Raw genomic sequence first — 21508 nt, 5'->3', positions numbered from 1 at the left:
AGTGCAGATGAGAAAAATTGCAGCTGAGCCTGTTTTTGAGTGTCGGGTACAATGGTTCCTTTCCTTCTTACTCCATTTGCTCACTCTGAGACCAGAAGGCAGACTCAGCTGCGAATGCCCAGCCTCCAGGCACATCCCAGGAGGTCTACCCAGTCATGGGAGCCTTTAGCTGGAGGGGAAGCCAGTGCCCATCTACAGTAGCCCTTTCAAACTGCTTCAGTCACTGTGTGATGCTGTCTATACAACAGAGTGCTCAAAGCTTCATATATCAGGATGTTAGCCATATGTAATCCAGGAGTTTTTAAGTTGGGGTTCTTTTGATGGACTGGTTGTGGGGAGGGGTATCTGACCCATCTGAAAGTAGATGCAAAAATCTTAATATGTGCATTTGTCTTAGGAAAGGGTCTATGTTGCACAATCCTAAAACTATTGTCAGAACCACTGATTTAGTGCAACCTTTATTCTCTGCCTTTTTAAAAATCATCCATGGCATATGCTCTTCGCATAGATTGTCAGGCGTAGGTTCCAAATGTTTCTGTGCTGGGGCAAGGGTGAGCAGGGCAGGGGAGCTGAATTTTCTGTGCTTCTTGGCACAATCTCAACAAGATGAGCTTGGTCAAGATTTTTGTTTGGATGGAAGAATCCAGTGTATCAGAGCTCAGAAGCTCTTAGGACCCAGGGTTGGGAGTGACAGGGGTGAGGCTGGGTTAGGGCAGCTGCAGCCCTACCAGGCCTCAGGGACACTTGTCCAGGCTTACACAGATTCACACCTTGGTCTTGCCCTCCCAGACATGTCATCCAGGATGGGATGTCTTTTTGACTACTCCATTCGCACCCCCCTATTTAGCTGTCAGTTCCCTTTGAGGAGTCCCTGGGTGGTACAAACAGTTAATGCACTTGGCCTGCTAACCAAAAGGTTAGAGGTTCGAATCCAGCCAGAGGCACCTCAGAAGAAAGGCCTGAAGGCAGGACCAAGATGGTGGAGTAGTCAGACGTTTCCAGTGGACCCTCTTACAACAAAGACTCGAAACAACAAGTGAATCAATTATATATGACAATCTAGGCGCCCTGAACATCTAAGGCAAAGTTGAGGAACCAGACTGAGTGGCAGGGGGAGGAAGAGAGGGTTCAGATGCAGCAAGGAGTTTCTAGACCTGACCTGGAGAGAGCCTGAGCCCTTCAGGCCTGATCAGCTCATGGTGAGCAGTGAGGCAGGCAAGCAGCAGTGCTCAGGAGACACGTCTTCCACACCAGGAGAGACCCAGCACCAGAGAGTCTATTTGGCCACCCAGAACCAGTGAGAAGCAGCCCTCGATCAGCGAAAGATAAGTACTTGCGTACGGCCTTACGGAAAAACAACCCCCTTAGGGAAAAACCTCTCTCACATTTGCCTCCCCACTCCCTGCTCTGCACTGGGTCCCGAACCAGCTTCAGCAATTGCTGAGTCCCCTGGGCCAGAAGTAGGATCCGTCACACCCCCTGAGCCATTCTCCCAGCCTTGGAGAGTGAACAAATTAACAAACGGGAAAAAATAAACTGCCGGCTCCCCTAAGCCAGGAACCCAGGGTAGGCACAGCTCCTTTGCCTAGGCACAGGCATAAGGGATCCATAGACTTTGAGTGCCTTTCCCCCTGCAGAGACTTGTGTGGGCCCATTTCAACAGTGTAGGTCCTCATCAGCACAACAGGGTATATACCTGAAGTCTAACTTGAACTGTTTCAGCTGTGAAGTGGCAGGCTCATGACATTTGACACTGCTCTGCCCATTAAGCAGAGTCTTCACCTACCCACATCAGGGGCCTGAGGACCAGTGGCTCCACTCACACCACCTAGCCACCTGGAATAAGGGCCCATGAATAAGAGGTGCCCCCTAGTCCTTACAGCCAACAGCACTGGGTGCTCATAGTCCAGCTGCAAAACCCACCCACCTGTGCGCTCTAGGGAACAGGGACATGCCTTCCTCCTGGACACTCGGGGGCGGCCGTCAGCCCCCTGCCTTGCTCAGAGTGTGTCCCCCTGCTGCAGCCAGATGCCTGTGCCTACACCACACACTTGGTGGCTATCTACCTGGGCACCTGAGCTGAATCCATACAGGAGCAATGGGAAGACTCCTGAGCTCACATACCTAGTAACAGATCTAACCACCTGGTGACAGGACATTAGAGCTTCAAAGGTGCCAATAATCAAACTAGCTCATACGAGCAGCCTATTTGGGCATATCAAAACAAAACAAGACGCTAGGACATAGTAAGCAAACATAAATAAATATAATGACTTATTGATGGCTCAGAGACAACAGTCAGTATCAAATCACATAAAGAGGCAATCCATGATAGTTTCAGCAAGCTCCCAAAATAAAGAATCTAGAAATTTTCCAGAGGAGGAAAATTTCTTGGAATTACCAGAGGCAGAACACAAAAGATTAGTATACAGAACTCTTCAAGAAATTAGGAAGGAAATTAAGCAAAATGCAGAACACACAATAGAGGAAATTAAAAAGATTAGAGAAGAGCATAATGACAAATTTAACAGGCTGCAAGAATCCATAGAGAGACAGCAATCAGAAATCCAGAAGACCAACAATAAAATTTCAGAATTAGACAACTCAATAGAAAGTCAAAGGAGCAGAATTGAGGCAATGGAAGTCAGAATTAGTGAGATTGAAGAAGAAAGCCCTGATAATCTACTTCCGAAAAATCAGCCATTCAAAACCCTATGGGGCACAGTTCTACTCTGGCACATGTGGGGGCATCCTGAGTTGGAGTTCACTCTGTGGCAGCTGCAATTTTTTAAAAATTCTTTTTGGGAGTCCCTGACAGAGCAGGAGAAAAGTGGGATGCAGAACTCAAATTCTAGTAAAAAGACCAGACTTAATGGTCTGACTGAGACTGAAGGGACCCCAGAAGACATGGCCCCTGGACTGTCTGTTAGCCCAGAACTGAAACCATTGCCGAGGCCAACTCTTCAGACAAAGATTGGACTGGCCTATGGGACATAAAATGATACTTGTGAAGAGAGTGCTTCTTAGCTCAAGTAGATACGTGAGACTAAATGGGCAGCTCCTGTCTGGAGGCGAAATGAGAAGGCAGAGAGGGTCAGGAGCTGGTTGAATGGACATGGGAAATCCATGGGACAGTGGAAAGGAGTGTGCTGTCACATTATAGGGAGAGCAGCTAGGGTCACACAGCAATGTGTGTATAAATTTTTGTATGAGGAGCTGACTTGAACTGTAAACGTCCACTTAAAGCACAATAAAAAATAAATAAAAATAATAAAAATTCTCTTTGGTATTCCAGCCACCACCAACTATACAAGAGAATGAACTGAGGCCTAGACAAGGAAAAGAACCTTGTCCAAGATCAAGCAGGTGGGTGGGAACCGGAACCCGGGACTCCTGACTCCCAGGCCCCTGCTCTTCCCACAGCCCCACTTTGGCCCTGGGCTTATCACATAAACAGCAATGCAGCGTGCCATGAAGTAACAAGCCAGGTGTCTGTACAGTAGTGAGAAGTATTCTTCTCACTAGGGCATTTGGAATCTGCCTTGCAGTGGTTTATTAGGGCATCTCAGGAAATACTGGCTTAACTGGATATGCATCCCAAGCCTATTGCCACAACTTTCTCCCAGCTGGGAATGTGAGACTGAAGCAAACCCCCAGGTGAAAGCGATCCTGGGGCCTGGAGCTGTGCCACCTCCCTCTTGGGTTCACAGCAGAGCCTGCCTGGCACTTCTGGCCCCTCTGCCTCAGTCATGAAAAGCCACGTCTGGCCCCAGAGGAGACCCAGGCCCCTCAGAAGCTGTGGAGTTGTTACCTGTGTGCTACTCTGTCCCCAGCACAGCCATGAGCTGGGTGAACAGGTGGGCGCAGTGAGAACTAGCCCAGGCCATGCAGTGCAGGTAGGTCTCTGGGTGGTGCAAATAGTTTGCACTCAACTACTAACCTAAAGGTTGATGGTTCCAACCCACCCAGTGCTACCATGAAAGAAAGGCCTGGCAATATGCCTTCATTAAGATCAAAGCCAAGAAAACCCTACAGAGCAGTTGTACCTGTAACACATGGGGTCGCCATGGTCGCCATGAATCAGAATTGACCTGACGGAAACAGGTTTGGTATGGTATGGCGTGGCATGGCATGGCATGGTATGGTATGGCATGGTGTGGTTTGGTATGGTGTGGCATGGTATAGTATGGTAGGGTATGCAGTGCAGGCAGAGAGCCAAGGAAAGCATTTGCTTCCTTTATTGAACATCCACAGGGTTCACGTCCGCATTGACCATTCGCCAGAGGGAACAAAGCAGGCAGGTGGTGTCCAGGCAGCAGAGTGGGGTGCAGGGAGACGAGGGCTCTCATTTCCAGTTCTTGAAGAATTGCTTGAAGATGGGACTCTCGCGGCCCTGGGGCAGAATCTCCACCTGCGGGGACAGTGAGGGAGAGGTCCAGCTTCCAGGGTTGCCACCTCTGCCTCCACCAGGGAGGATAGAGTAGGTTGGAGACATACAGGAGGTTTGTGGGGCACTGGGCCTGAGCCCACATGCAGTCCAGACCAGGGCTACTCCTCCAAATAAGCCAAGAAACAAGAAACCAAATTACAGGGACACGGGCTAAAATGACAGGCTGCCTCAAAGACTTGGGTGCACAGTCTTATAGATGCCACCAATTATAGATGAGTCTTATCAGCACCTCTGGGAATAGTTTGTCAAGCCACTGTGCTGGGGCTGAAGGGACAGAACCAGCCAGGGATGATGGCCCACAGAAGGAACACAAGCTGTCCAAAGACATACCCAGCTCTTGGGGCTCCCAGGGGGTGCTGCCCAACATTCTTTTAGAAAATAACATTCATCTTAAATTTTGAAGGTTTGAGAAGGGCTTTCCCACTGGATGGGTCTGGTGGGGAGGCTGGAGTATTCCAAGGCTGTCCTGCCCTTCTTGTCCAGCCTGGGGGTAGGAGGCCACAGAAGGAGCCCAGGAGGAGGGTTGGGGGCATGGGGTGTCTCCTCACCTGAGTGTTTGGGGCATACTGCATGCGGGAGATGAAGCCCTCGGCCACTTGGAGGGCCACCTGCCGCTCCTTCTCGTTAGCTTTTTGCCCTGGATCACAGGAAGGAGCTATTTTAAAAGGGCAGAAATTCTCTCTAGCTCCTATCCCATTTTCTTAGGGAAATTTAAGGGAGTCCAGGGGATAGCTAGCAACTTTTAAAAGTTGGACCAATTTTTTTAAAGTTAAATGGACCGGGAGGTCCTAAGAATGCTGAGGAGTTCTTTGGAGGTGTGAAGTCAGCCCCTGACTTCTCCCACCTTGGCGGCTCCAAGCTAGATGAAAGTTTATCTTCTTGCGTTTCTTGCCGTCTAATCATCAAAACCTGCGGCTTCAACCGGCGCTCCAGGGAGAGGCATGGGTATGCAACCTGGCGTCCAACTCTAAGGCCAGGGTCCCCCCAGTAAGACTCCTTGCTTCTTGAGTCTGTCAGCTGTCCTCTTACCAAGCCTTTTTCGTAAAGTGAACTAGGACAAGGGGATGCAATTTCTGATGGAGATGAACTTATTCCACAATGCCAGAAAGTCTACATAGGCCTAATAATTATGTTAACAAAAAGCTTATCCAAACCACTTCCACACAGTAACCCATTCATTTCTACAGGCCGTCCCTTTAATACAAAGTGTGCTCTAGTTTAAGGCATTTTTCCATGAAAACAAAGTTGTCGATTTGGTTAGCTCCCCAGCCAGGCAATAAGAAAATCTGATAACTACAATGTCTCTGAAATTAATATGCTGTATCCTTCCTCTTTGAATTGACTAGCTGCACCCCTGCCCATGACAGACTTCTCTTCCTGGCCTCCCAAGTCTCCTGTTTCTCCTCTTGTCTCTCTTTCCTTAATGGTTTGTCTTTGCTTGGGGTTAAGCAAGCTTCCGGCAGCGGGTCTGGGAACCCCTGCATGTTTGGCATTGGTTCCATGGGAAATGTACCGTGTCCTGGGAGAAGACAGCCCCACTAGCACAATTCCCTCTCTTCCCACTCTTTCAGTCTTAGAATCCCAGCAATGCTGCTGGCTGCTCCAGGTTCTTCCCTTTTGCCTACATTTCTGCTGTTATTACGGGCTAAAAGTGCTAACTAAGGAGCTCTGGCAGTGCGACGGTTAAGCACTCAGCTGCTAACTGAAAGGTTGGTGGTTTGAACCCACCCAGCTGCTCCAAGGGAGAAAGGCCCAGCAATCTGCTTCCATAAAGATTACAGCCTAGATCAAGTAGATACATGAGACCAAATGGGCAGCTCCTGTCCAGAGGCGAGATAAGAAGGCAGAGAGGGTCAGGAGCTGGTTGAATGGGCATGGGAAATCCAGGTGGAAAGGAGGAGTGTGTTGTTACAGTAGGGAGACCAACTAGGGTCACAAAACAATGTAAGTATAAATTTTTGTGTGAGAGACTAACTTGAATTGTACACTTTCACTTAAAGTACAACAATAAAAATAAAAATAAAAGATTACAGCCTAGAAACCCCTGTGGGGCCTTTCTACTCTGTCACGTGGGTTTGCTGAGTTGAGATCTACTCAACAGCACCCAACAACAACACCGCTAATGCCTGGCAGCAGCTAACGTTAAAACACCAAAGTCCTTCTCCATCTTCCTGACCAGGCTAAGAATTTCTCTCGGCCTCAGTTGACCCCACAAATATCTATTGAACAAATGCTATTTTGTCAACAGTCCAGAGACAGTGTGGTTCTTGCTTTCAAGAATTTATCATCTGTGCAGGGACGTCAGACATGCTCAAGAAAAGACAACCACAGGAAAGTAACGGGAGGCTCCACGTATCACTCAGAGACCCAGAGCTTCATTTCAACGTTTTGGAACAGTCAGACAATCAGAACAGGCTTCTGCACAACAGTGTTTCTATTTCCAGCTGATAGTATCTCTTGAAAAAACAAGTTCTACAGGTTCCCATCCACTGCATAAAGTAACGTCTAATTTAGCTAAAATGTCTCTCCAGCACACCTCAAGGCAGAATCCCAGGATCAGGGTTTCCAGCAGCCCCAGTGACCTAGGAATTCTCTAGAACAGTGGTTCCAAAGTGTGGCCCCTGGACCAGCAACATCAGCATCACTTGGGACCTTGTTAGAAATGCAAATTCTCAGGCCCTACCCCAGACCTAGTGAATCAGGATCTCTGGGGGTGGGGGTTTAAACAAGCCCTCAGGCCTTCGATTCTGATCCATCCTAAAGTTTCAGAACCACCACCTAGGACTTAAGGGAATGGGAACAGCAAAGGGCAAGCCCTCAGTCAGAAGCACCCGGGCTCCCTGAGGCTGACTCTGGAAAGCTCCCAGGTAGGCAGAGACCCCCAAGGGAAGCCTGCTGAGTCACATCAGCTGAAAGGGTCTCGGGCTGGAGTGGAGAGGCCACACATACCCTTCCAGATGTAGATCTTGCCACAGAGCCCGTTGTCCAGCACGAAGCAGTCATCAGATACGAGCAGCTCGAGTGGAAAAGGGCTAGAGTCGGCCACCTTGGTCAGGTTCATCTGTCCAGTGGCATCAGAGACCTGGGGGAGAAAGGGCGGTGCCAGGTCCCATCCTCCTCCCCCAACATACCTCAGCCCAAGGAGCAGACTACCTAGTCCCTCCCCAGCTCCTTCCCACTCTGCCAGTCCTCTGGAGCCTCCTCCACCCCTACCCACCACCCCAAGCCCTGAGGAGCAGACAGGGGACAGGAAGGAAGCACTGAGGCTGCCCCCACCCCTCCCATCAGCCTAAATCACTGCAGCACACTGGCGAAAATCCATTTTGGAATTAGAAGGATTTCAAATTACAAATAAATACAAACAATGGGAAAAAAAAAAAAAGGTAAAGCTCATCATTGGCTTCAAACCTCACTTCTCCACAAATGGGCCAGAAGTGAAGTGACGTTTCTCTACTGAGGAGGTCCTCACATCCACTCTCTTCCCGTATCCTTCTCACTTCCAGCTCTGGATCAACCTCCTTGGTTCCCACCCGACCTTCCCACTGCTTTCTTCCCCTCACTTTAGCCCCACATGCACCCCTTGCTGCTCTGCGCAGGCTCCCACCTTATACAGAGCCGCGGCCTGGGCGTTTGTCTGGTCAGCCGTAAGGTCTTCCTCGGGGTTGCCCTCCTTCAGAGGTGGCTTGGGGCCCAGGACCTGCAGGGGCCAGGGCAGGCCAGCTTTACAGGGACTCCTGGGCACCTGCCCCAGACCTTCTCAACCCATCATGCCCAGGGCCACCACTCTGGTGGGACAAACTGTGCCCTGTACCAGGACACTCAGCAGGGGTGAGTGAGTCTGGATCCAGCCCACTGCACCAGCCAGGCCACTTGTCCTCAAGGTTGCATCCACCCAGAGCAGGCACCTTATTCTCAATCACACATAGGCACCCTGTGAGCCAGCCACAGACCTCATTAGTACTCCAGACCCTTCCTGCCACCCTCCACCGGCCACCCACATGCCCCCCAGATGATCACCACCTCTCCTGGCCACTTCTAAGCAGAGGCTCCCGGCCACCCACCCCAACGTCCCCTCTACCTGGATCATCTCGGCAGGCTCCTCCCCATCAGTGACAATCTCCACCTGGGCCTTGCCCTGCCGCTCACTGTCCCGAATGGCCAGGGCCAAGTCCCGTGCCTTGTTGCGCTCCAGGATGTTGGACTTGCCACCACACCAGGCAAAGATGGTCTGAAGGGAAGTGGGGAGGGCAGTCAGAGCAGCTGCCTGTGCCCTGCTTCCCATGCAGTATGGGGGGAGGCAGCTTGGAGGAAGGGTCTTTACTTCTCTCTCTCCTCTCAGAAGGGCTGTCCACTGAGGCAGGACCATTAAGAAGGCAGAAGCAGACACAGAGGCATCTCCGAGAACAGCCGTAACCACACTCTCTTCCAACGGCCTTTACTTTTCTCCACATCACTTACTGCCATAGAGTTTCCTTCTTCATCCTATTTATACTCTCTCTCCTCTGACTGGAAAGTAAGCTTCACTAGGGCATGAAGTTTTTCTTTTATTTTGTTTTGTTCACTACTGTATGCTGAGTGCTAAGGCAGAGCCCAGCTCCTATATAGGCACAAAGTAAATATTTACTGAAAGAATGAATGGGTGAAGGCCATCCTTGGGCCCCTGTCTCATACCCTTTCCCATACCCACTGTCAGACAAAACACCTCAAGTCTCCTGAGGTGTTTATTGCAAGATTCGCTCACTGCCTCAGCCTCAAAGCTTCTAATCTACCTTACAAACAGCTCCTGGGTTGATCTTCTTGCCCAGAATCTTCAGTACTACAAGATGCAGTCCACACTCCCCGACAGTCAACCTTCTCGTGACCTGGGTCTCACCTCCCTTCACAATTGCCTTTCCCACGGCTCCTGTTCCCACCCCAGGTCCCAGTCAAACTGGAACCTTCACTGGTTCTCCATCCTCGTTCTTGCCCTTCCCCACCTCTGCCTCAGCTCACCTCTTCCCTTTGCCTAGAATGACATTCCCCCTCCATGAAGGTCTGTCAAAGGGCACATTCCTGGGACAATTGGCTTCAGCTCAAGCTTGAGGATCCCTATTTCCAAGCTCCTTCAGCACATGGCTACTGCCTCCCATAAAGCCCTCATCACATCCTGCCATGGGTTATGTCAGGTGACAGATGCATCTTGACTGCCACCCTAGGGGAAGCTTCTTGGGGACAGGTACTTTTCTATCCAGCATTGTGGTCCCACTGCTAGCTCAGAGAGGGCACCATAGGTCCACCAAATGAATAGATGAGTGAGTAATGAATGGTCTGGCAGGCAGCTGACTTCTGAGCTACAAAGTCTTCCAGGAGAAAGAGGGAGTAAGTTCCAGTGTTGGAGGCAATGGCAAGAGGTGACAGGGAGGCCGATTTCTGTCCTTACAATTAAAGGGATGTTTTCTAGTGGCTGAAGTGGTCCAACATGGAACGGGCTTACAGCTTCTCAGCTTCCCTCCCTCTCTCCTGCTTCCTGGTCCCCCTTCCTTTTAAAGGATGGTGCCAATACAGAGTGCTCAGTCCAGCCCTGCCCACCCACCTGACCCAGGTCCAGGATGAAGCAGTCCCCAGTGTTGAAGCTGTCCCAGCTCAGCGCTCGCTCCGTGGCTCGGATGTTCTTCTTCCCCTTCACGTGGTAGAGTTTCTTGATGGCAGCTGGGGTGGCCCCTGGGGAGGTCTTGTGGAATGCTGACTCCACGCCGCCTTCCTGCAGCCCAGACAGCCAGCCTGAGTGGGTAGATGGGAGACCTGCCCCCTCATACCCTATCCAGGTGGAGAGGTGGGGGACCCAGCCCTGAGGATGCCCAGGCCTCCTGCAAGGTGAGAACGAAGCCGGAAGAGGAGCTGACTCTGAGGGGAGCCACAGGGTGGGGGTGCCGGGAGTGGACTCTGACCTGGTACTTGAGGCCACGCGGGAAGTAGCTCATGAAGAGGTCAGACTCATTGCCCTGCACCTCGCGGTGCTGCACAGGCCGCTCCCCGAGCAAGGTGTTGAGGTGCACGGCCAGCACTGCACAGGCCCCCTGCTCATCCCGGGATGATTGCTGGCCTGGGACGGTGGGCAGGTGGCAGGGAAAGGCCTGTGAGACCCATGCAGCCCCAGCCCTGCCCGGGCCAGGCCCTGCCCTCTTACCCTAGCTCCCTTACCTATCCACAGGTGCAGGTGAGAGAGCTCTTCTGGGCCATTGTGTAGCACTAGGTAGGAGTCTCCCGAGAAGAAGACACCCCGGTTCTCAGGTGCCACGGCTACCGGCTTCAGCTTCTCCACCCGCCAAACATGCAGGCCAGGATTCTGCACAGAGGCTGGGAATGGGGAGCCACTGCCGGAGGGGAGAGCGTTGGTAGTGGCTAGGGCCCAAGACAAGTGGGTCTAAGCCCAGAGACCTGGGCAGGCCTGGGGCCTGGGGCCTGGGCATGAAGAGAGTGGTGAGGAGAGGCAGCCCTTGAAGTGAGGAAGGGGAACAGGTGACAGAGGATGGGCACACAGCTTACCTCTGGGGGATGGGTGTGTACATGTTGTTTCTGGATCTGGAAAGACAGAAGAAGCCATTATTTTTACAAATGTCATGACAACCACCCCTTGCATTGGTCTGAGAAGGCCCTTCCAGGTGGCTAAGTGCTTTCATATTCATCAACTATTTCATCTCCAGAAGCTGAGACGGGATTGTCCCTGGCTCCATGATGCAGGTAAAGAAACCAAGGCTCAGAGAGTCTAAATCCAAGGTCACACAGCTAGTAAGTGGCTAGTTGAATCCAGGCCTCTGACCCCTGGGATGTTGTCTTCCCCCTGCTGTGACCTCTCAGCTGTGCTCCTCTTCTGCTTCTAAATCCCTAACTCTGGGTATTGTCCAAGGCTAGAATACAGCTCTCTAAGCAATAACCGGTTATATTAGAAAAGTCTAAAATCATCTATTTAAACTTCTGCCATTAAAAAAAAAAACTAGCAAAGGAAAAGAAAATTAAATCCAAAGTAATCAGAAGAAAAGAAATAATAAAAATAAGAGCAGAAGTTAATAAATAGAAACAGAAGAAAAGACAAAATCAATGAAGCTTGAGAAGACACAATTTCCAATACAGGGATATCACTACAGATACTACAGATATTTAAGAAAACAGAATATTACAAAAAATTTTATGCCAATATATTTGACAACTTGGATGAAATGGACAAATTGTTTGAAAGATACAAACTATGAACACTCACTCAAGAAGAAACAGATTACCTGAATAGTTCTGTATCTATTAAAGAAATAGAATTTGTAGTTAAATTCCTTCCTAGCAAAAAAAAAAAAAAAAATCCAAGCCCAGATTGCTTCACTGGTAAATTCTACCAAAAATTTAAGGGAGACATACCACCAATTCTACATACACTCTTCCAGAAAGTAGAAGAGGAGGAAACACTTCCCAATTCATCCTACACTGTCAGCACTATGTTGATACCAAAACCAGATAAATATAAGAAAAGAAAATGATAGACCAATATCCCTCATCAACATAGACACAAAAAATATTAATAAAAGTTTAGCAAATGGAAACCAACAAATATAAAAAGGATAAAACATGATGGCCAAATGGGGTTTATGCAAGGTTGGTTTAAACCTGAAAAGCAATCAATATACTCCACCTCATTAACAGACCAAAAAAAAAAAATATATATATATATATATTTATATATATGTATGTATGTACGTATGCATGTATATGGAGCCCCGGTGGTCCAGTGGTTAAAGTGATCGACTGCTAACTGAAAGGCTGGTGGTTCGAAACCACCAGGGGCTTCACAGAAGAAAGATGTGGCAGTCTGCTTCCATACAGATTTACAGCCTTGGAAACTCTATGGGGTCGCTATGAGTCAAAATCGACTCCACGGCAGTAGGTTTGGTTTTTTGGTTGGTATAAACCTGTTGCTGTTGAGTCCATTCCAACTCATAGCAAACCTATAGGACAGAGAACTGCCTCATAGGTTTTCCAAGGAGCAGCTGGTGGATTTGAACTGTCAGCCTTTTGGTTAGCAGCCAAATGTTTAAACACTGTGCCACCAGGGCTCCTTTGGTTGGTGTATATATATATATATATATATACATGTTGTTGGGTGCCAGCAAGTCGATTTCAACTCAGAGCAACCCCATGTAGAGTAGAACTGCCCCATAGGGTTTTCTAGGCTGTAATCTTTACAAGAGCAGATCACCAGGTCTTTCTCCCTAGGAGCTGCTGGGTGGCTTCAAACCAGTGACCTTTCAGTTAGCAGCCGAGCGCTTAAGTACTGCGCCACCAGGGCGCTCTCTCTCTCTCTCTATATATATATAATCAATAGCTGCAGAAAAAGCATTTAATAAATTCTACAACCCTTCTTGATAAAAACTCTGAGCAAACTAGCAATTGAAAGGGAATTTCCTTCCTTAACTTCATAAAAGGCATCTACAAAAACACCTTACAGCTAGCATTATACTTAATGGCTCCTCTAATTGTAAACTCCCTCCCTGCGGAATTTCACCCATACCCAGGCATCAGCTCCACTGTGGGAGCAACCTTTTTTATGCAAAAGTTATTCAGAAAAAAAAAACAAAACCTGAAGGCAAGCATTTTTAAGCAAATGTTATCTCTTTTAAAAATTCAGAAAATGCAGTAACTACAGCTTCACTCACTTTTAATATGTTCCCTTCACTAGTGGGTTTGTTTTTTTGGCTTAAAATGCAGAGACCACATATCAGCAAGTGCTGCGATAGAGCTCATGCTGTGCATCTGAACAGTCTGTGTAAGGTGCAGGAGGCCGGGATTGGAGAATTCGAAGGTAATGAGGCAAACTGGCACCATGAGGGCATTCTTAGGAGCTGGGGAAGCAGGAGAAAAGACCCAGCAGTTTGCGGGGAATGGGTGCGGGAACAGAGTGTTGAGTCTGAGTAGGAAACAAAAAAGGAGCCTCGGTAGTGCAATAATTAAGCGCTCAGTTACTAACCGAAAGGTTGGCCGTTTGAACCCACCCAGCCACTCTGCGGGAGAAAGACCTGGCGATCTGCTCCCATAAAGATTACAGCCCAGAAAACCCTATGGCGCAGTTTTACTCTGTCACATGAACTCACTATGAGTTGAAAATGGACTTGTCGACACCCAATAACAAGAAACAAAGAGGGAGGTGACGGCAAAATACCATGTAAATTATGACTTTCCTTTTCCACTCCCAACCTACTAAACGGTGGAAGGCATTTTTTGGCACTACACTTGGGGGTGAGGGAGGGTAGTGAGGGGGAGGGTTGGAGGAGGGAAGCTTTAATGTTCCTCCATCCCACAGCGGTCACGTGCTGTGCCCAGATCCCCTGCAACCAGCAGCCCAGCCTGTGTGACTCAGGTGTGAAGTGGTGAGGTGGCCAGTCCAAGCTCAAGACAAGTGAGAGACAGAGTGACCAGGAGAACGAGTTTGTCAGCCTTAACAGTTTTCATCCTGTATAACTGAAATGAGAGCTCAGGCCATAACTCAAAACCAGGTATTCCACCCGCTGGGGCTGCAGGCCAAGCACCACTGCCAAGTCCGATGACAGGGTTGGCTGTCTGCTTCTTCCTCACTACCCGGTAGGACAGAGTAGAACTGCTCCATAGGGTTTCCAAGGCTATAAATATTTATGGAAGCAGCCTGCCACATCTTTCTCCCGGCGAGTGGCTGGTGGGTTCAAACTGCCAACCTTTGGGTTAGCAGTCGAGCGCTTTAATCACTGTGCCACCAGGGCTCCACTCTGGCTGCCCAAGGACCTCGTCAAAAATGTCGGGGCCCACGTCCTAGCCCTGAGGTTCTGCCTCCTCAGGTCGGGGGTGGGGCCTGGCCATCTGTGTTTGGAACATCTGTTCCAGATAATTATGATGTTACCAGCAGATAGTCTCGTGCTTGCCCGTACATTAGAATCATCTGGAAGGCTTTTAAAAATCTCAATGCCCAGGCCACATCCCAAGCCATACTCTCCAGGCTGGAGCCTGGATACCCGTGTTTGAGAAGCTCCAGATGGAACACTGTCCAGGGCTGACTCCCTGCTGCCCCATCTGGCCCCTGGTCCTCAGCCTTGTGTTCCAGGCTCTCCCGGGTAAAGGTCCATCCTGACGTCTTGCCTTTCATTCTTTTCTCCCCATTCCAAAAACATACACTGCCGTCAAGCTGATTCTGACTCATAGAGACCCTGCAGGACAGAGTAGAACTGCCCCACAGTGTTTCCAAGGCTATAAATCTTTACGGAAGCAGCCTGCCTCATCTTTCTCCCAAGGAGTGGCTGGTGGGTTCAAACTGCCAACCTTTTGGTTAGCAGTCAAGGGCTTTAATCGCTGCGCCACTGGGGCTCCCTAAGGCCACAGCCAGGGGCAGACCAGTAAGCAAGGTATGCAGGGGCTTATTTGTGTTTACTTACTAATCTGTAGTGTGCAGTTTCACTACAGATTAGTAAATAAACACAAGTAAGCCCGTGAGTACCTTGCTTATTGGATAATCCGTCCCCAGCTACAGCTCTTCAAGCTTCCTCAGTGCCCACCTCCACTTCATGTTCATCCAAGCCCCGCCATAGCTCCAGACCCACGGTAAGCCAGCTGTTCAAGGAGACTTCCCGAGCCTCGCCTTCTCTGGGAGGTTCCCCAGCCCTCTCACCTGGGGGCACACACCTCAGCCCTGCTCACAGGCTGTCTGGTAGCATGACCCGACTGCTTCCTGTCTGAGCTGGACTGTAAGCTCCTCCAGCAGGGGATACACCTGGTATGTCTGCACTCCTCACGCAGCCCACGAGAGTCTTACGTTTCCCACAAGGTCAGTCATTGTGCAGGAAGAGAGCGGTGGGGAGAAACTGAGATGAAGAAGAAGAGTCTGTGCCCTCATGGTCTAGCTAGAGGGGTGGTGTAGTAGAGGCCATTTCACCCAGTGGGACCTCAGACAAACTTCCCATAGGAGGGGGATGCCACAGGCAGCATCAGAAGGAGCTTTAGAGCTTATCGGGTCCCTGGGTGGCACAAATGGTTTGCTTTTGGCTACTAACCAAAGGTTAGCAGTTCGAATTCACCCAGCAGTGCCATGGAAGAAAGGCCTGGCAATCTGCTTCTGTAAAGATTACGGCCAAGAAAACCCCACGGAGCACAGTCCTACTCTGTAACACACGGGGTCGTCGTGAGTAGGAATTGACTAGACGGCAACAGGTTTAGTGCTTTTCTAATCCTACTCTGCATCTACCTCCCAACACATACCCACACACACAAATCCCTTCTATAGCAATCCCTCGCCATCTCTCCTTGAACACTTCTGGTGATGGGGAACTCACCACTCACTCACACGGCAGCCTCCGCTACACCTCTGTGAAAGCTTTTCCTTTCTCCTGCTCTGCCATGGTGCAGTTATGGGCCTGCTTTCTCCCCTACTAGACTATCGGGGCCTTTTGCCCAGGTCTATATTTTGTCTCTCTGGATCTAGCTGGAACCCCATGCTGTGAACCCCTGCAGGTGCTCAAAGAATGTGTTTGATTAACAGGGCTTGTTGGGCAATTATTCCAGCAAGTGGGACCTGAGGGATAGCACAGGCTTTCAGCAGGCTGGGACAGGCTGGGACAGGCAGGGGCAGCCCCCAAGGCAGAAAGCAGGGGGTAGGGATCCAGTCAGCCTGTCATGGGACTGGGAGGCTGGGGGAGAGAAATGCATGCTCTGCTGGCTGTCCCAGAGCCACCTCCCCCCTCATCCAGGAACAAGGACACACTGGGGGGCCTGGGGAAGGCGGGGGTGTCATTGTTGTGCACACCTCTAAGGCAATGCTTGACAGGGGTTAGGAATACAGAAGTCCTGGTGAGCCTGGGTACCAGTGCTATCTCTGCCCTTCTCAAACCCTGATTCCATGGACCCCCAACAGGTCCCTTCACCTCCCAGTCCCTGTTTGCCTCTAGGTGTGAAATGAAAGTGCCTACCCCTCTCCCCGAGAAGGGTTGGGAGTAGGTGTCAACACGAGAAGCTACACTAGAAAGTACCCCAGAGCCTCCCAAGCTGGGACGTGGGCATTCTCTGGAGCCCTTCCAGATGCCGGGTTTGCAGACTCCTCAGCTGTACTCTTTCCCCTGACACCAAGTGGGACTGCTACCCTTCACCACACTCCACCTTCACCTCCCTCTCCACCCTATCCCGACAGCAGACAGCCGGCCAGAGCCTCAGCTGGAGTCTTCTGAATTAGCAAAGTAATCGGCTATGCCAGTGTGTCTGAGTTCAAATGGCTAGGCCTGCCCCACTCCCACCCCAAACCTCCCCAGCCCAACAAGTACCAAATGAGAACCTGGAGCCTGGTAAAGGCCTTGACTGCCAGGACGGTGGCTGGGAGATACCGTTCCTGGCACAAAGTGGTTTCCAGAAATGTGGGTCTCTGTTTCCAGACCCTGGCAGCCAGCCCTTGCCTGCCACCCAAAAGAGTCCCAGACAGCCTCCCCACCCCCACCAGGGGCCACTACTCCCTCAGCCGCCCTCACACTTTCTCCTTTCAACGGCTCTTCTTCCTCCTACTTCTGCTTTTCAAGCGCTCTGCCTCCCAGCCTGGCCTCACCCCAGCTTCTCACTTGCCTCTAACTTCTGGGCTGCCCCACCCATCTGCCTAACCCCTGGGCTCTGTCCCCAGCCTGTGCAGAGGCAATGTCCCCCAAGAGAGAGCGGTGGACAGTTGTTGGAGGGCAGGGCAGGTGCTGATGGGGGAGGGCAGGCACTGAGGGCCGGGCAGTGGGCACTGCCAGGCTGGGAAGGGGAGGACAGCTCAGCGCAGCAGTCTCCTCGGAGGGACACAGAGAGTCAGATGGTCCACCCCCACCCTGGCCCCTCAGCCGGATGCGGGCGGCAGTCAAGGCAGAGGTTGTGTCTCTGAGCTGAGTCTGGACCGGGGAGGAAAGCCAGCCTGGCCACATTCCCCACTCACCAGCCTCATGGGCAAAGCACATCTGCACAGCCCCGGCAGAGAGGGTGTTAGTCACATTTCCTGCTGGGTGGGGTCACTGACTCCACACCAATTTTTCCTCCTTTCCCTAATGTGTCCTTCTCCTTGCTCTGAATGCCTCCATTTGATTTTTTTTTTTTTTTTTAAGCTTGGTACTGAGGGAATGACAGAGGCCCCGGAAACACCCTTGGCTGTCTCCTGCATAGACCAGATGCTGCTCAAGACTACCCTCTGCACTGCCTCTCAGTCACCGATGCCTACTGTCACAGACTCGGCGCCAGGCATGCTGGGGGACAGTGATAAAAATAAGCATGGTTCTGGCTCAACCCAGGGACAACCACCCGTCCTACCATCACAGTCACAGGACCCTAGCTAGTCTGATACAGGGAGAGGAGGCACCAGGAGCAAGTGAGGCACCCAGCCATGCAGCCATACATGCACGGCTCCTCTGCCCAGGACCCTGGCCTCAAGTCCTGGACACAGGCCTGGCCTGGCCCCGGTGTTAGGATCAAGGTCAAGGCCCCATCCAGGGGTCAGTGGTGGTGGGGACAATGAAGCAAAACCCAAAGCCAGCCTTACCAATTAGCCAACCTCCAAACAAACCTCATTATTTGACAGTACAAGAAAAGTTTGAAGAAAACTAAGCACTGTATGAAAGTTTCTTATTGAAACTAAATCAACCCATGTGCTAACATTTCTGAGCCAGAGCACGATGGGAAGGTAAATGTCCTTCCCCAAAGAACACAGACTGACCATGGCACCTAAGCGTCTCCACAGCCACACTGCCTGCCTTAACAAAAGGGTGATCTGGGTTGAAATCCCAGCAGGGTTTGGTCTCCACGAGAACCAGAGGCTGGGCAGACAACCTGGTAGAGTGGAAAAAGTTGGACAGTTTGGCCACTTATTAGCTGTGTTTCCTCAGGCAAGCGATCTAACCTTCTGGAGACTCCCTGTGCCCCATCTGTAAAATGGGCATAAAGATAACTGTAAGGATTACATGAGATCCTATAATTAAGCCCTGGTGGCACAGATGGTTAAGCACTTGGCTACTAACAGGAAGTTTGGGGGTTCAAATCCACCCAGCAGCTCCGTGGGAGAAAGACCTGGCAATCTGCTTCCAGAAAGATCACAGCCAAGAAAACCCTATGGAGCAGTTCTATTCTGTCACACATGGGGTCACTAGGAGTTGAAAACGACTCCACGGCAACTAAAACAATAAAAACCAACCAGTTGCCGTGGAGTTGATTCCTACTCACTGCGACCCTGTAGGACAGAGTGGAACCGCCCCATAGGGTTTCCAAGGAGCAGCCGGTGGATTTGAACTGCCAAGGTTGGCAGCTGAGCTCTTATCCACAGCGCCACCAGGACTCCAATAGATGCTCAGTAAACACAGACCTTTTTATCTTCCCCGAAATTTGCCATTCACTCCAACAATGACAATTTACTAATGACTGCAGCAAATGTGCCCACCACCTAGAGAAACAGTGCCCCGGCCCCTCCCCCAGCTCATCATTTAGCCACCGGAGAATGGAGAGTTAAACCACACGTCCTCTCTCCTCCACCCGTGCGGACCCTAGGGGGCTCTTAGGTTCCTGGCTCTGGGCTCCAACCCAGGGGACAAGGATGAATGGGGGTCACTGCTCTCCACGCTTGAGCCTCGCCAGGGAGAAAGGTGGCCCCATTACCACAGAAAAAAAAGAGGGAGAGTTTTGCAAATTAACCGTGAAACAAAAGAGCAGGCAACTCAGCCAAGGAGTCTCAAGCAGCCTTGGAACTCAAACAACGTGCAATCAACGACATTATCTGGTAACAAGGCTCTAAAACTTATCTTTTAGGAGACTCACATTCTTCTTTCCCCTCCAGCCTCCCCCAGCAGGATTACTTAGGCTTTGTCCCAAATGGAGTAAAATAAAGCATTTCTTTGCTGCTGCTAGCACGGACCCGCCCTCTCTCTCCCCTCCTTCCAGGAAGTGAGGAGATGGGATTAGACACGGAAGTGCTCCCCAAAGAGCTGCCTCCTTGTGGGGACAGGAGAGGAGAACGGGTCACCCCCAAAGAGGTGGTACCTGGCCTGCTGCACCCCTCTGACCCCAAAGGGGGAGCCCAGATGCCCCAATGATCAGATTGCAAAGTGCTACTTGCCTTCGAGCTAGCGCCCTGCTCCGGCCACAGTCTCAACGGTCTGCCCCCCGCCTCCAGAGATGAGTGGGTAGAGGCTGCTCTGGGTGAGTCAGAGGGAGGGGCCTGCTCGCCTGAGTAGGCTGGGGGCGCAGCTGAGCCAGCCCCTCAGAACTGGCTCTCCCTGGCAGACCTGGGGCCCAAAAGGGACGTTTAGTTGGACATGGAATTGAGGAAGCTAAAGGCGGATACACTCTGCTGAAAACTGTGAGAGAATTGTAGTGTTCACCTCCTATTCAGTTTACAAGTCCTGGCCTGTCCGGAGCCCTGGTGGGCAGGGGTTAAGAGTGGCAGCTGTTAACCAGGAGGCCAGCCATTCAAATCCACCAGCTGCTCCTGGGAAACCCTATGGGGTAGTTCTGCTCTGTCCTACAGGGTTGCTATAGGGTTGCTATGAGTTGGAATCGACTTGACAGGAACAGGTTTGGTGTTTTGGTTTGGCCTCAATCATAGGAGCCCTGGTGGCTCAGTGGTTAAAGCACTTGGCTGCTAACCAGAAGGTTGGTGATTTGAACCCACCAGCCATTTACAGGAGAAAGATATGGCAGTCTGCTTCCATAAAGATCTGTTGTTGTTGTTGTTAGGTGCTGTCGAGTCGGTTCTGACTCATAGCAACCCCTATGTACAACAGAACAAAACACTGCCTGGTCCTGTGCCATCCTCACAATCATTGCTCTGTTTAAACCCATTGTTGTAGACACTGAATCAGTCCATCTTGTTGGTTGAGGATCTTCCTCTTTTTCACTGACCCTCTACTTTACCAAGCGTGATGGCCTTCTCCAAGGACTGGTCCCTCCTGATAACATGTCCGAAGTACATAAAGATTTATAGCCTTGGAAAACCTGTGGGGCCGTTCTACTCTGTCCTATAGGGTCACTGTGAGTCGGAATCGACTCAAAAGCAACGGGTTTGATTGGCCTTAATCACGCTACTTACAGCTAGTGACCGTGAGCATCTCTGTGATTTAAAAGTGTTTTCTCCTTTTCAAAATGGGCAACTGAGAGCTTGACATAACTAACGCCATGTTGAACCCATAAGTTTTTTTTTCCTTTTCTCTTTGCCTTCTCCTTTCCACATACCTTTGTCAATGACTTTGTTTTGCTCTGTCTGTCCACCTGTGGCTTATGACCCCCCACAGGAAGATTAGAGCCCGGATGTCTGATATGTATATCTTTAGCCTGATATGGAGATGTCCAGCATGTATCTCTTTAGTATGATAAAAAGTCTCTTGTAATTACCTTGTATGAATAATGACACTTCTAACCTTTGTAAAAATCATATAAAATGATGGTAAAAATGCCTTTTGGAACTCCATAGAGAGAGCCTACATTGCTGTTGGATCCCCAGTGGTGGACACCGCCTAAATAAAACTTTCTCTTTCAATTGCTCCAGGGTACAGACCCTATTCGGATACATTATCTTGTTCAGTCCCTACACCTACCACGTAACTGAGACATCATCGTTATTGTTACTTAATAGGTGAAGAAGTCTTAGGGAATGCTCAGAGAGGGTAAGCAACTTGCCCAGGGTCTCATTGCTAGTTCAGTAGTGGAACCAGGATTCTAACCCAGGCTGGCCTGGCCTTGAAGTCAATGCTCGACCTCTAACACCTCACCCTTCTCTTCTTCCTTCAGAGGAAAACACATCAGCCAGTGTCTGCACTACGCAGCCAGGCCTCCCCAGCACCTCAGCCAACTGCTCTGGAAGTGTGGGACAGCAAATGGTCCACACTTTTGCCTGGGATCCTTGACAAGTGGCATCAGGATCAGGGTATGGGCCCGTGATAGAGTGATGAGAGGCCTTTTTTCTTTCTTGGGAAGCAACTTCGACAATCTCAGCCAACATGAGTTTCTCTGAGGCCCACTGATGAGGTGAGGGTACCCCTTTACCTCTGGGCAACCCTAGACACCCCATTCCACTGAGGAATC

The 21508-nt window shown here is 50.4% G+C and overlaps 1 protein-coding gene across 1 annotated transcript; it reads right to left on the bottom strand.

Moving 5' to 3' along the window:
* Window positions 1–4201: 4201 nt before the first annotated feature.
* CAPG (capping actin protein, gelsolin like) lies at window positions 4202–19767 on the bottom strand. The gene is made up of 10 exons (XM_004388244.2): window positions 19545–19767; window positions 10976–11011; window positions 10631–10803; window positions 10378–10532; window positions 10023–10190; window positions 8529–8678; window positions 8055–8147; window positions 7400–7532; window positions 4999–5087; window positions 4202–4411 (listed from the first exon to the last, which is right to left on the bottom strand). The coding sequence occupies exons 2-10, from the start codon at window positions 10996–10998 to the stop codon at window positions 4346–4348; spliced, it is 1050 nt and encodes a 349-aa protein (XP_004388301.1). The 5' UTR covers window positions 10999–11011; window positions 19545–19767; the 3' UTR covers window positions 4202–4345.
* Between the last annotated feature and the right edge of the window lie 1741 nt (window positions 19768–21508).

This window comes from Trichechus manatus, unplaced genomic scaffold, assembly GCF_000243295.1.
Source record: "Trichechus manatus latirostris isolate Lorelei unplaced genomic scaffold, TriManLat1.0 scaffold00208, whole genome shotgun sequence".
Lineage (NCBI taxonomy): Eukaryota > Metazoa > Chordata > Mammalia > Sirenia > Trichechidae > Trichechus > Trichechus manatus.
Note: the sequence above shows the minus strand (reverse complement) of the source record. Positions and strands in the feature narration are given on the sequence as shown.

Coding starts and splice junctions, on each gene's coding strand:
- CAPG (XM_004388244.2), bottom strand. CDS start 10,998: ATGTACACACCCATCCCCCAGAG. Junction 10,533..10,630: donor TCACCTGCACCTGTGGATAG/GTAAGGGAGCTA, acceptor CCACCGTCCCAG/GCCAGCAATCATCCCGGGAT. Junction 4,412..4,998: donor AGTATGCCCCAAACACTCAG/GTGAGGAGACAC, acceptor CTGTCCCCGCAG/GTGGAGATTCTGCCCCAGGG.